General features: G+C 41.1%; 1 protein-coding gene across 3 annotated transcripts in view; it reads right to left on the reverse strand.

The window, feature by feature from the left end:
- Positions 1-768: 768 nt before the first annotated feature.
- PRR36 (proline rich 36) overlaps positions 769-12,090 on the reverse strand; it is a 59,038-nt gene continuing 47,716 nt past the window's right edge. For all 3 annotated transcript variants that reach the window (XM_075346325.1, XM_075346328.1, XM_075346327.1), the window contains exon 6: positions 769-1,615. In XM_075346325.1, coding sequence (XP_075202440.1) covers positions 1,296-1,615 — 320 coding nt within the window. In that variant the 3' untranslated portion in view covers positions 769-1,295. The remainder of the gene's footprint in view (positions 1,616-12,090) is intronic.

A 12,090-nucleotide genomic window follows, 5' to 3' on the forward strand; every position in this document is an offset into this window, starting at 1 on the left:
GACTTTTCGCTGATAGCCTATATGAGGGGGGGAAAAAAGGGTCGGCCATGTAAAATATCAACATGCCTTTTTAATTTATTTTTTTAAGGCAGCCATGAACCACAGAGGTCAGATGCAGTTACGGTTTTCAAATTGCCTATTAACACTAGAAGTCCAAGAGAGGTGTCATTTAACATTTCTACCATTGGAACCCTATGGAGATCGAAATTCCTGGGACTTCTAGTGTTAAACAATCCTTTAAATTGGGAAGTGGCTTTTTTACCTGCAAAATTGCTCAACCATAACAATTGGTTGCATTAATTTGCTAGTGAAACAGCTGCTCCCCATGCAAAGTCAAAAAATGTCTTAATAGGCAATTTGAGAACCTCAGCAAAACATGATGACTGCAGTTCTTGCCTATGCCACAGTCCCAATACCAATACATATCTGCCCTAAACATGTGAGATGACTTCATTTCTTATTGAGGTCACATGCACTCACCATTATGTTTATTATCTGTGTATTTGGGGATGTAAGAAGTAATAGCTGTTGGTAATCTGGGTATATTCAAGCTAAGGATGATTACCAGAAGTCTTTGCATGTCTTTGAAACCTGGATATGGACTCTAGCTATCTAATGAATCAATATTAGACCATACCGCAAAGTATTGGTTTAATAAAGAGACCACCTCTTTTTACTGTCTGTTCTATCTTCTCTAATATGAGTACTCACCAATATCAAATATTTCTGTAAGTATTCTTCATTGCACAAAATGACGTTACTCATATGGATGATCCCAAGCTTTAATATGAAAAAACATTGATCCATGAGATCTTAAGAAATTGTCAATAGTGCAAAGCTCCACACTCAGACGCAATAGACTCATATTGCACATTAATACATGGTTTACTCCTGCATTACTCATACACTGCTCCTCATACATAGAGCCACTGCCACTTACATTCATCACATTGAGACATATCAAACCACTGTCACAGCACCCTATATGTATAGAACCACTGTTCTACACAGGAAAAATGCTTCTACATGTGGGAGCCCCCATCTTTCCCAGGCAAATGTTGTGTATGGTCAGGGGCACAGTCTCACTTAGGAAAATAGGGTGGATCCATTGTCTCAGACAAAATGCTCTGCATCGGTGGAGCCACACAACCACTCAGGTACCACAAAGACTTTCATTTCTTCAAGTGTGTCAAATAGGCGGAGCCACTGTCCTACACACATAGCATAATGTACTTCACCTGCAGAAACCTTGCATTTCACATTCAACACCATTACCTGCAAAGAGTTTGCTTGACTTAATGGAACGTTTCTACCTCAACAACTGTCCAGTCACCTTGTGGAGAAACATCACCTTCTGGAGAAAAACTGGTTACAGATGTGATACTAGCACGTGGTTCATCCATTGGGGACAACAGTTCTGCCCATTTTCCCAATTCCGCACCCCCAACACCTCCCTTTATTCCCCCTTCTGAGGCCGCCAGTAATAATGTTCTTCCGATGATCTGTTCCACCAGCCCCAGTTCTGCCCCTCTTGGGCTACGTTCTTGAGGTCCACGCTCTGTTTCGTAGATTGTATATAACCCATCTGAAGTTGTAGCAAATGGGAATGATTCACCTAGAAAAAGGGGCAGGGAAAACTGCATATAATTATTTACTGTGATGATTTTACCACCTTCAAGTGTGTATATGGTTGGTTTTTAATATTTCAAACTGTGATGATTTTGGACACCTTTTCCTCTAAATGAATACCTATTTTTGATTGAAAAAAAAGCCAAGTAATACAAATTGACTTTGTCAGTAGTATTTTGTACACATTCCAAGGGTTTTGTACAATATAGAGTCATAAGTTTGCCTTATCATACATAGTCTCCATAGCCCATTGATTAGGTAGTGGCTGTCAAAGCAAAGAGAATGACTCGTTGACATCTTTAGCCCTTTTTCTTTTGTACATAATGTTCTTTCATGGTGCGCACCCTGCAATCTGTGAGTGGCATTGAACAACATTACCACTTTCTCGGTTTGTTCTCCGGCACAGCAGGTTAGGTTATTACGCAAAGGCTGTGATTAGAAAAAAGCGTTATGTTGATGTAAGAATCCCCACTGATAAGCTGAAATTTGTAGTGAAAATAAATCTCTTTAGAACTGAAGAAATAAAATGGCAAAAAGCTTTGTTTGCAAAATTTAATTTGTGTTATTGAATAAAAGTGAAGATATTTTAGGACTCCGTTAGACTTATAGGCCCATAGATAACTGCCCAGATGCACCACTGGACAATTTGAGATATTGATTGTTAGGTTAAGTATCATTGAATATTTTTTTTCTTAGTTGTTTGACTCCTGTATAGATAGTATCTGCTGTCAGGAACCATTGATCAGCCAGACCAATGTTCGTTTCTGACCACTGGTCTGGGTAGATGTCTGCAGATCAAATATGTAAGTGTTTGATTGCATAACAGATGCAATTAAATTACAGACATTAAAATATTACTACCACAAAGCAGCACATCTGTTTTTATGACCAAAACAATAATGAAACTGTATGCATCAATGATCATTCAGTCACTGTTCAGGTGATTGCTCCATGTATATTGACTTGAATGCCTAATGGTCATTGATTTCAGGCAGATTATGAACTATTTTTGAAATCCTTTGATGTAAATATACTTTATACCAATTTATTTTTTTTTATTTTCCATATCACTGTATTAAAGGGAATCTGTCACTAGATTTGGCGACCATAAGCTGTGACAACCACCAGTGGGCTCTTATATACAGCATTCTAACATGCTGTATATAAGAGCCCAGGCCGCTGTGTAGAACATGAAAATGGCTTTAGAATACTCACCTAAACAGTCAATGCGGTGCAGAATGGTAAGATGGGTGTGTCCGTTCTCCGGGTGCGGCACCTCCTCTTTCAGCCATCTTTGTCCTCCTTCTTCTGAAGCCTGGGTGCATGATGCGTCCTACGTCTTGCACACAGGCTGGCATTGAGGTCATGAGCAGGCACACTTTGATCTGCCCTGAGCAGGGCAGATCAAAGCATTGTAGTGCACCTGTGGAGGACCTCAGTGCCAGCATGTGTGCATGACGTAGGCTGCATCATGCACCCAGGCTTCAGAATAAGGAGGACAAAGGTGGCCGAAGGAGGAGGTGCCAGTACTGGGGAATGGAGACACCCATCTGACCAGTCTGTACTGGACCGACCTTTAGGTAAGTATTATAAAGTCATTTTTACGTTCTACACAGAGGCCTGTATATAAGAGCCCACTGGTGATTGACGCAGCTTATAGTCACCAAATCTGGTGACAGGTTCCCTTTAAGAAAAAGAAAAAAAATCTCAAATCTTGCCATGTACAGCACCCATAGAGACACATGTTAGATTAAACTGGGTTTAGCCTCTTGTTCTTTCTATAGGAGAGCTTTCAAGGCTTGCTCTGATCTGAGCAGGGGCAAACATATTACTGGTGCAGCCTTTGCAGCAGCACAAGGACCCAAGAGGTAAGGGGGTCCATTACTACTTCTAAAGTAGGTATAGTTAAGCATTCTGATGAGATATTGGCCTGTAAAGGGCCCAATTACTGTTCTTGCACAGGGACCCTATTGTCTCTGTGTTCGCCAGTGGATGGGTAATTATGAATTCTGGACACAGTATATGGCGGTGTAATCTTTCCTTGTAATACTGCCTGTAATGACAAAAAGAGTGTTGAAAAGTCTTCTGTATAAAACAGGAAGGGCAAGCCTAGTTTACGGTTATTGGCCAGTGATTTTAATATAGATGGTGATAAAAGTCATAAAGCCATTTAAGAATAAAATAATAATTGAAAGTAAACCTGTCACCATGAAACTGAAATCCAATCTGCAGGCACTAAGTAACAGAAATGCATATAAATAATGTGTACACCAGCTCACCTAATACCATCGGCCGTCATCATACCTGGAGCAGGGAAGAAACCATGTGACTGAACGTAGACTTGACAATAATGAGGGAAAAAAACTTCTACTTCTCATTTAAAAATCTTTTCAGCGCTTTATTCCAATATATGTAAAAAGGATAGACTTGTATGACAAACAAAATTGTTAAAAGGCGATGCATTTCAAAAAGCCTTTTTTTTTTTTTTAACATGTCACTTTTTAACTGTTTGTTTGTCAAGTAAATCTATCCTTTTTAAATATGGTGGAATAAAGCACTGAAAAAAGTTTTGAAACAAGGGCTAGAATTTTTTTCCTCATTTTGGGCTATGTACCAGAGCACAGAGAGCTCAGGAAATGGACATATAGCTTTGAGAGAAATGAACCCTGAAACACTCCAATGGAGCACCCCAGGGGGTTGGTGAAGATACTTGTCACCGGGCCGGTGATGGTCAGGGGATGTCACTGGTGGCCCTGCCCGGTTTCGTGACCCCGAGTTGTCCGCGGAGAAGGGAAGGGGAGGTGATGGTTAAAGATGGAGGTTGATTTTGTGACTCCACCTGCGGTATGCGGCCAGGGAATTAGCCGCTGCTGATATCGCTGTCCTCCGGGGCAGATGGTGGTAGCAGCTAAGATGTTTCTGCTCCCCAGAGCGGGCCTCGGGGCAGATGATGAGAGGAGTAGTAATGGCAGGCGCTGAGGCGCGGGGCGGCGGCCCCGGGAATGCCCGGCGGACACAGTCTCTGCGGTTCCAAGTGTCTTGACTCCGTTATGCCTCTCACCCAAGGAGTACTGGTCACTCGCTGTGATAGGCCCCGTCGAACCCAGATCCTTTGGAGGTCAGAACCGGTACAGTGAACGATGGGCCATTCCTCCTTGCGCTAGATGTTGGATCCCTGTGGCTTGGAGCTCTTGGGGACCCCAGTTCTTGAAAAGTGTTTTACTCCCTGCCCGTATGCAGGTGCTGCGGGTCCATTGTGGGGTCTGCCTTGGAACACGACCCCTGATCCTATCTGGCACTGTGCTCCGGGACTGTGGGGGCAAGAGGAACGTGCCATCCCCCTAGCCTGCAGATTTCGGTGGACAACTTGAAGTATTATCCACCCTAAGATTCTGCACCCTGCACTGTGCCGGTCCTGATAGAGCAATAAAGCGCTCCCCTCCGCAACAGTGTTGACTCCTGCATCCCACCAGAGCCACTATTAAAACCCGACTGCTCTCTTCCTATCCTGATGGAGAACTCGCTAACTTTTGTTGCTCCTCACTCCCCCTGGTGGTTGCTCCTCCCGTACCAGGTCCCGCCACTAATGGATTGGGGATTCCAGATGTGTTTGTATCCTAAAGACCCAACCAACCACGCTGGTGACCCCTTTTGACCCAAACCTAGCCCGGTCCACGGTAAGGAGGGCAACCTGGTTGTGTGTATGAGTTGTTTAAGTGGAACCGGTACTGACATCCTCTGGACCCGGGTTGAGCACTGCACCTTAAGTCAGGTGCAGTACCCTGTGGCGACTGAATCCTCAGGGGCGCCACATTAACATTAAATCATTCATCTAGGATCCTGGTCTTATCAGTTCTTCAGCTCACGGAAGTGCAGATTAATCCCTTCTCCACTTCAGTGTCTACATCTACGTGGGGACTGCAGCAGCCATTTTCATGGCATTACAGTAGTTGTGACTTGGACAACCACACAAGGTTAGCATATCTACCTTGATCTCTTTATATATTACCCAGATAAGACCCTATTTGCTCTTTTTTTTTTTTTTTTGTGTGTCTATAGTTTTTAACTGGTTTACACATATAGGGTAAGTTCACACAGTGCGTTTTTGCGTGTTTTTCGGGTGCGTTTTTGGTCTCAAAACTGCATGACTTTGCTTCACCAGCAAAGTCTGAGTTTTCATTTTTGCTGTCCGCACACAACTTTTTTTTTTAAGCTGCGTTTTTGAGCTTAAAAAAAAAATGGACATATCAATTCTTTCCTGCGTTTTTCTGCGTTTTCCCACCATGCAATGCTTTAGAAAAACGCAGAGATAAACGCAGCCAAAAACGCACCAAATCGCGGCAAAAACGCATGCGTTTTTGCCGCTTTTTTTTGCCGCGGGTGCGTTTTTGTGCGTTTTTAGCGGCCAAAAACGCAGCGTCATAAAAACGCAGCGTATGCACACAGCCATACAAAGAAATCTGTATGTTACTGATGGGAAATTCCACTGGACCAAAAAACCCAGAAAGCACAGAGGTTTAAATGAGTAAGGCTAGGGCCCCACTTTGCTTTTTACCTGCTTTTTACCTGCTTTTTACCTGCTTTTTCAACTGCAGCGTTTAATGCCAAAATGGATGTGTTCTGCTTTTCAAGCATAGTTTATGGGAATTTGGGTTTCTAAACCCCACTATGCAGTTCAAACTGCAGCCTTTTTGTGGCAGAAATTTGGGCAAAAACTCTGCTTTGCAGTGCAAAACGCAATTGTTTTTGCCATTTGCGTTTAGAACTGCAAAGCAGAGTTTTTGCCCAAATTTGTGCCACAAAAAGGCTGCAGTTTGAATTGCATAATGGGGTTTAGAAACCCAAATTCCCATAGACTAAGCTTGAAAAGCAGAACACATCCATTTTGGCATTAAACACTGCAGTTGAAAAAGCAGGTAAAAAGCAAAGTGGGGCCCTAGCCTAAAACTCAGGTAATACTACATGTTTTGTCACAAAACTATATATCAATCTACTCAGCTCCACCTGGTCTACTACACCGTGCCTGTAGATTTTACTCCACTTTCATGGTAGCAGGTTCTCTTTAATCAATAGGTCATTTTCTGATGACAGCTTTCTTTTTAATATAGTCAATATCAAATAATCATTGTATGGTGGTATAGTATACACTTGTCAAAGTATAGATGGCATCATGAGAAAGCCAGTTTTGGTAAAGGGTTTTTTCTGAGCAAAGAAAATACAATCTGACCCAATCAAACATATAGTACCTTGAAAAAATATCCATACCCAGTAAACTTTTCCATATTTTTTTCACATTTTAACCATAAACGTAAATGTATTTTATTGTGATTTTATGTAATATAGCAACATAAAGTAGCAATTATTTGTAAAGGAAATGAAATTGTGATGTGTATTTGTATTCGGCCCCCTTTAGTCTGATACCCCTAAATAAAATCCTGAGCGACCAATTGCCTAATTAGTAAATTGAGTCAATCTCTGTGTAATTTATTCTTAGTTTAACTACAGCTGTTCTGTGAAGGCCTCAGAGGTTTGTTTGAGAACATTAAGGACCAAACAGCATCATGAAAACAAAGGGACACACCAGACAGGGATATATATATATATATATATATATATATATATATATATATATATATATATATATATATATATATATATATATATATATATATATATAACACACATTAGTTCAACTCTGGACATCTCACATAGCTGTGTTCAATCTATCCTCCAAAATGGAAGGCGTATGGCACAACTGCAAACCTACCAAGGTGGCCGTCCACCTAAGCTTACATGCCAAGCAAGGAAAAAACTAATTAGCAGCCAGGAGGCCCAGGGTCACTCTGGAGGAGCTGCAGATATCCACAGATCAGGTGGGAGAATCTATCCACAGGACAACTGTTAAGGGGGCATTACACGCAACGACATCGCTAACAAGATGTCGTTGGGGTCACGGAATTCGTGACGCACATCCGGCCTCGTTAGCGACGTCGTTGCGTGTAACACATACGAGTGACCGCTAACTATGTAAAATACTCACCAAATCGTTGATTGTTGACATGTCGTCCATTTCCCAAATATCGTTTCTTGTTCTGGATGCAGGTTGTTCGTCGTTCCTGAGGCAGCACACATCGCTACGTGTGACACCCCAGGAATGACGAACAACACCATACCTGTGTCCTCCTGCAACGAGGTGGGCGTGACTTTCCTGCGGCTGCTCTCCACCTCTCCGCTTCTATTGGACGCCTGCCGTGTGACGTCGCTGTGACGCCGCTTGAATTGCCCCCTTAGAAAAGAGGCTGTAAACTGGCCACAGCGACTTCATTAGGAAGGTAAGTATGTGTGACGGGTAGCAGAGAGTTTGTCCGCCACGGGCAACAATTTGCCCGTGACACTCAAACGACGGGGGCGGGTGTGAACGCTAGTGACATCACTAGCGATGTCGCAGTGTGTAAAGCCCCCTTTTGTCTTGCACTCCACAAATCTGCCCTTTTATGGAGGAGTGACAAGAAAGCCATTTTTAAAACAGTCATAAGTCGTGTTTGAAAAAAGCCATGTAGGGGACACAGCTTGCATGTGTAAGAAGGTGCTCCCATTAGATGAGTTCAATGTGGAACTTTTGGCATAATTGCAAAATGCTATATGTGGTGGAAAAGTAACACTACACATCACCCTGAAAACACCATGCCCACCATCAGATGCGGTGGCAGGATCATGCTGCGGGGAGGCTTATTTTCAGCATGGACAGGGACACTGGTCAGAGTTGATGTAATGATGGATGGAGCTAAATACAGGGCAATCCTGGGGGAAAATTTGTTAGAGGCTACAAAAGACTTGTCTACATCCAATCTCACTGAGCTAGAGCTAATGTAGTTTCCAAAGAAGAATGGGCAAAAATTTCAGCACTAGATGTGCAAAGCTGGTAGAGATATCTTCCGAAAGACTTGCAGCAGTAATTGAAGCGAACCATGATCCTACAAAGTATTGACTCGGGGGGCTAAGTACAAATACAAGTCACAATTTTAAAACTGATTTTATTTTTTTTTAAATATTTACAAAACCATGTATCATTTCCTTTACACTTAAGATACTTGCTACTTTGTGTTGGTATATCATATAAAATCTCAATAATACATTTAAGTTTGTGGATGTAACGTGAAAAAATTGTGGAAATGTTCAGAGGGTATGAATAATTTTTCAAGCTACTGTATATGGCATGTGGAGAATTATATCTTGTGATCATGAACAATACAATAACTTTTACAATCTAATGGGTAATTTAAATCTGACTGCAAACGTCGATAGACATGCTTAGTCAGGAGTCTAACATTAGGCTTACTAGAGTGTAAATGTTGGCTAAATGGACATGTGTAGCATCATCGAAAATAGTCCATGGGTTTAGTTTACTCAAGTCCGGCACTGTGTGTGTTCTTGTAAGGGCTGTCTAACCTAACTGGTTGCCAAATTAATTTTCTAGTTCATAGTATCATTGCAATTCCAGGCATATATGAGGTTGTTAGTTTAGGGAACAAAACCCAGTTAGGCTGGGATTTGTAGGCATAACACAAACTACTATACAATATTGTGAATTAGTCCTAAGCGGACTACTTATACAGTATATCCTGCAGGTTCTGTGATTTAACACAACTGTTTTTCAAGGTTTACGGGACCCCAAAAGGAAGCAGAGTGATATTGGACAAGCTTATACTATGGGGTTGGTTTAGACATTTTATATTATGCATTTACCATGGAATGAGCACATCACACACACCACTATTCATCATACATGAATAAATCTACTGCTTTCTATACAACTCCAATCAAATGCTGAGTAAGTCATCCCACACATTCAATCTATCTAGGACTCATTTTTATGAAAAATTCTTACAAGTACTATATTTAAATGTCACAGAAACATGTGAGCACAGACCACACCTCATCTAAAAAGCATTGTTTAGCCAAAGAATTGTGGTTCACACCACTGAAGTGAACGGAAAAAATGTTTACAAAAATAATGGAGAAAGAAACCAATGGAATTGTGGGGGGTCAATGAGTTAGGGTGATGATTTGAGAATATATAGGAATAGACAGTAGGAATGGTATTAGATATTAGTGTAACAAGGTGGTGCAGTAGCATACTAGCTCTATAAATCAAACCATGTAACCAAGGTCAGCAACAAAATGAGGTATGATCGCAATATTATTGTGGATATAATAAAACAAGGATAACTCTCCTACTGTATGAAAGTTGAGGGAATTATTCCAAGATTGTAAATGTGGTTAAGACCTTGATTATAAGGTTGGATATATGGATAAGATAGTAGTGCTTGAAGGAATTTAAAAAGAACCTGTCACTTGACTTTCAATACACAAAGCCAGGCACTATCACTTAGAATCTAGCTGCATGATTGCAACCAGGCAAGGAATATAGGGAGACAAGACTACTCTGTAAACATCCCTGGGTGACTTCTCCTCGCGCTGCTGTGGTTAATTGGCAGGTAGGGAGAGACCTGTCAATCAACTGGCATCGGGAGAAGCCGTCTGGCAACGGCACCAAACTAGTTAAATTTCTCCCTTTTAATCTCCAGCCAGATATTCAACCTGTTTTGTTTTGAAAAACTGGAGTGTTTCCGAAAAAGCATACTTGAATGCAAAGTGCAGCCAGGCTCTGATTCATGCTGCTCGTGGCTTGGGCAGTACGAATCGAGTGCCAGGTTTTCTTTAAGGTATAGGTGAAAGAAATCATGATTGGGATAATAATTCTAGGTAGCAGAGGCATGCAAGAAAATGATAGTTCAGATGTCAATGAGTAATATTGAAAAAGCATACAGTGGACCTCATTTACAATGTAACACACTAACTGCAGCAATGTTATGTCTCTTAACTTCAAATTGTATAGTTACTCCTAGACTCCTGCTAAAGTTAATGTACTGTATTTATAGATTAAAATAGCAGAGATGTCAACTAGAGACATTTGTCATCGATTTCAGTTGTACTAACGTACAGAAAGATGGGAAAATCTTGGTGATGCATCAGGAAAATAGTCAAGATCGTAAAAGTGTCCACTCTCTTAGGTCAATTGAGTAGAAAGTGAGTAAAACGTCAGAAAAATGGTAGAGTTCACAATTAACTTCCATTATACTCGGTACACGAGTCGCGCCCATCCAAGCATCCGACTGCTTGTTATGAGTACTGAGCACCTGAGCATGTTAGTGCTCATTCATCACTAATCGTTATTAGTGATGGGCAAATAGTAACTATTTATGTTCGGAAAATGCTTACAGAATACAAAGTACTATTCCAGTATTTGTCACGGCAAGAAAAATGCTCCTTTTGCCCATTGATAATGAATAGTTGAAATTCGCCCATCTCTACTCGTTATGAGTTCTGAGCACCCGAGCATGGTAGTGCTTGCTCATCTCTAGTTACGAGTATCGAGCACTCGAGCATGATGGCGCTTGCTCATCTCTAGTTACGAGTATCGAGCACCCGAGCATGATGGCGCTTGCTCATCACTAGTTACGAGTATCGAGCACCCAATCATGGTAGTGCCCGCTCATCACTAGTTACAATTATCGAGCACCCGAGCATGATGGCGCTTGCTCATCACTAGTTACGAGTATCGAGCACCCGACCATGGTAGTGCCCGCTCATCACTAGTTACAATTATCGAGCACCCAAGCATGGTAGTGCCCGCTCATCACTAGTTACGAGTACCGAGCATGGTAGTGCCCGGTCAACCCTACATGGGACACATCTATGTAAATATATCTATTTTTGAAATGCTAAATCTACAGAACCTTGGAAAGTTTTTGAAAGTTCTTAGAACTCCTATTAGGTGAGAAAAAGTATTGATCATGAGAGGAGGGGGAAGATCTGAGCTTTAGTCTAAAAAAAAATAAATAAAAAAAAAAGCCAGCCTAAAATCATTAGTAATGAATGACAACCAATTGCATTAAGCTGCACTGAAAATGAAGATTGTGCGCATTTGTAAATGAGGTTCTGTTGAGTGGTAGAAAATAAAGTAAGACATTCATTCTGAACTTATGGGTTGATGAGGTACAATGTCGCTATGCACAAGTTTTGAAAACATATCGAGAACACATCCACATGATCTAGTAATGCACAAGTCATAAATATTGCACAACACACAAACTACTCACAAAAGACACATGGAGAATGACCTTAACGTTATACAGTGAATGACAGACACATATGACACATGCTTAAATAAAAACAGAGGTCACCAGTTGTACAAAATAAATCAATGTTTATTATAATATTTGTAAAAGAAAAAAAAACACATCTAACGGAGAGGGTAAAACATACTAGAGTTGGGAGAAGGGTTGTGAGGGAAAATATGTTGAGGAATATGTTGAAGGAAAAAGTGATAGATGAAGTGATATGTGGCTAATGATATGCACTGTTCAGTGTTACATTGTATTGTAACACACGTGTTGG

This window comes from Anomaloglossus baeobatrachus, chromosome 4 (assembly GCF_048569485.1).
Source record: "Anomaloglossus baeobatrachus isolate aAnoBae1 chromosome 4, aAnoBae1.hap1, whole genome shotgun sequence".
In the NCBI taxonomy this organism is placed as follows: Eukaryota; Metazoa; Chordata; class Amphibia; order Anura; family Aromobatidae; genus Anomaloglossus; species Anomaloglossus baeobatrachus.